Here is a 2,356-nt window from a genome sequence, read left to right on the forward strand (position 1 = left end):
GTACAAGTGTGAAATTGATGTCTGTTCATTTACCAGTTAGGCAAACGACCGCACCTGGAGGAAAAAATATCAAATAGAAACCCAGCATCTCCATGTTAAGTTTGAATTTAACATGAACTCCACTAATCAGCTGTTTGTCTGTTTCAGTTTTACCTTCAGATGTCCGTAAAGTGATCGTTGGGGAAGAAGGGCAGCAGGAGTGGAGCCCCAGTCTGGACCAGGAGGACCCACCAGAGCCCCCACACATTAAAGAGGAACAGGAGGAACTCTGGACCAGTCAGGAGGGAGAGCAGCTTCAAGGGCTGGAGGAGGCTGATATCACCAAGTTCCTATTCACTCCTGTCCCTGTGAAGAGTGAAGATGATGAAGAGAAACCTCAGTCCTCACAGCTTCATCAACAAGACAAGACTGAAGACTCTTCTGACACTGAAGACAGTGATGATTGGTCTAAAGATATCAGAGAACCTCCAGCAGGTCCAAGGTCTCTGAAAATGAATGAAGTCTCTAAAAGTGGTGTCAGATGTAATACCAATCAGAACCCACTCAGCTGCTCACTTTGTGGTAAAGCACTTAAAGGAAGGAAATATTTGAAACAACACATGGCTGTCCACACAGGGGAGAAAAGATTCAGCTGTTCTGTATGTGAGAGAAGTTTTACACGGAATGAATATTTAACACGACACATGGCTGTGCATACAGGAGACAGACCTTTCAAGTGCTCAGTTTGTGAAAAAGCATTTACACAGAAGCGCCACTTGACACAACACATGGCTGTCCACACAGAGGAGAAAATATTCAGCTGTTCTGTATGTGATAAAAGTTTTAAACAAAAACGAGATATGAAGGTACACCTAGCCATCCACACAGGAGACAAACCTTTCCAGTGCTCAGTTTGTGGTAAAGGATTTACACAGAAGCCAGGTTTGACACGACATATGGCTGTCCACACAGAGGAGAAAAGATTCAGCTGTTCTGTATGTGGTAAAAGTTTTAAACAAAAACAAGATATGAAGGTACACCTAGCCATCCACACAGGAGACAAACCTTTCCAGTGCTCAGTTTGTGAAAAAGCATTTACACGGCAGGCATATTTGACTTCTCACATGGCTCTGCATACCGGGGAAAAACCTTTCCAGTGCTCAGTGTGTGGTAAAAGATTTTCAAGTAAGGGAATTTTAACAAAACACATGTTCGTCCATTCAGCTGAGAAAGCTTTCAAGTGCTCTGTTTGTGTTAAAGGATTTACACAGAAGGCAGGTTTGACACAACACATGGCTGTACATACAGGGGACAGACCATTCATCTGCTCACTTTGTGGCAAGGGTTTTATTGCAAAAAGTTATTTAAAAGTACATATGCTTGTCCACACAGGTGAGAGAACATTCGGCTGCACGGTTTGTGATAAAAGATTTAAATATAAATCACACTTGACAGACCACATGCTCATCCACAGCGGGGTGAAACCATTCTGCTGCTCATTTTGTGGTAGAAGATTTCGTCTGAAGAGACATTATACAGCACACGTGGCCGGACACACACAGGAGAAAAGATTCTGCTGCAGAGTTTGTGACCAAAGATTTGCTTGGACTCAGCAACTCACAAGCCACAAGCGTGTCTGTCCTCAGTCCTCACAGCTTCAACAAACTGAGGAGAACAGAGGTAGAGCCGGGAGCCAGCAGCTCAACTCAGCAGATGGAACAGAACCAGCCAGGAACTCCCTTGACATTGATTATGATTTTAATGAGACTGTTTCCGTTGTAATTATCTGAAAAATAATGAAATCCTCTTTAGCAATATGAAATATGATTCTGACAAAAAAATATTATTGTCATATGCACAATAAGACATGTTCTCAGTCAAACATGAAAATATGCAATATACAAGTAAAATAGAAAAAAGCAGCAACAATACAGAACAAACAATGTACAAGGCAAATAGAAGAGCAGCAACTAGGTAAAACAACACATTTAAGTTATAATAAAATAGAAAGGAATGGTGCAAATCCAAGAAAGTGTGCATGAGCAAAATGTTAAAATATAAACATTGGTGGTTCCTGAGGTAGAATAATAACAATAACAACAGACTCCTATCTGTTGTCTAGGAGTCTGAGGGCAGTGGGGAAGAAAGAGTTCTTTAGTCTGGTTGTTTTGGATTTATTAACTCTTGACAGTGCCAAATCACAGATTATGTATATTATGAATTATGATAATTATCTATATGATTATCTTTGACTTTGTTAGAAGTGTTTGGTGGACCTGGCTGGGTGTGTTTGCCGTTTGTGTCTTTAATATTTAACTTAGATTTGAATCTTCCTGGGGCCTTGTTTTTTTTCCTGGATTATTTTATCATTAAAATA

At 40.6% G+C, this 2,356-nt stretch overlaps 1 protein-coding gene across 1 annotated transcript; it reads left to right on the top strand.

Annotated features, from left to right (window-relative positions):
- Positions 1-599: 599 nt before the first annotated feature.
- Positions 600-1,769, top strand: LOC307264074 (uncharacterized protein; the record flags this gene model as incomplete). Its single annotated transcript, XM_080045386.1, has 1 exon — positions 600-1,769. The coding sequence occupies one exon, from the start codon at positions 600-602 to the stop codon at positions 1,767-1,769; it is 1,170 nt and encodes a 389-aa protein (XP_079901512.1).
- Positions 1,770-2,356: the final 587 nt, after the last annotated feature.

Source organism: Ammodytes marinus (genome assembly GCF_949987685.1).
Source record: "Ammodytes marinus genome assembly, chromosome: 17".
Taxonomy (NCBI): Eukaryota; Metazoa; Chordata; class Actinopteri; order Uranoscopiformes; family Ammodytidae; genus Ammodytes; species Ammodytes marinus.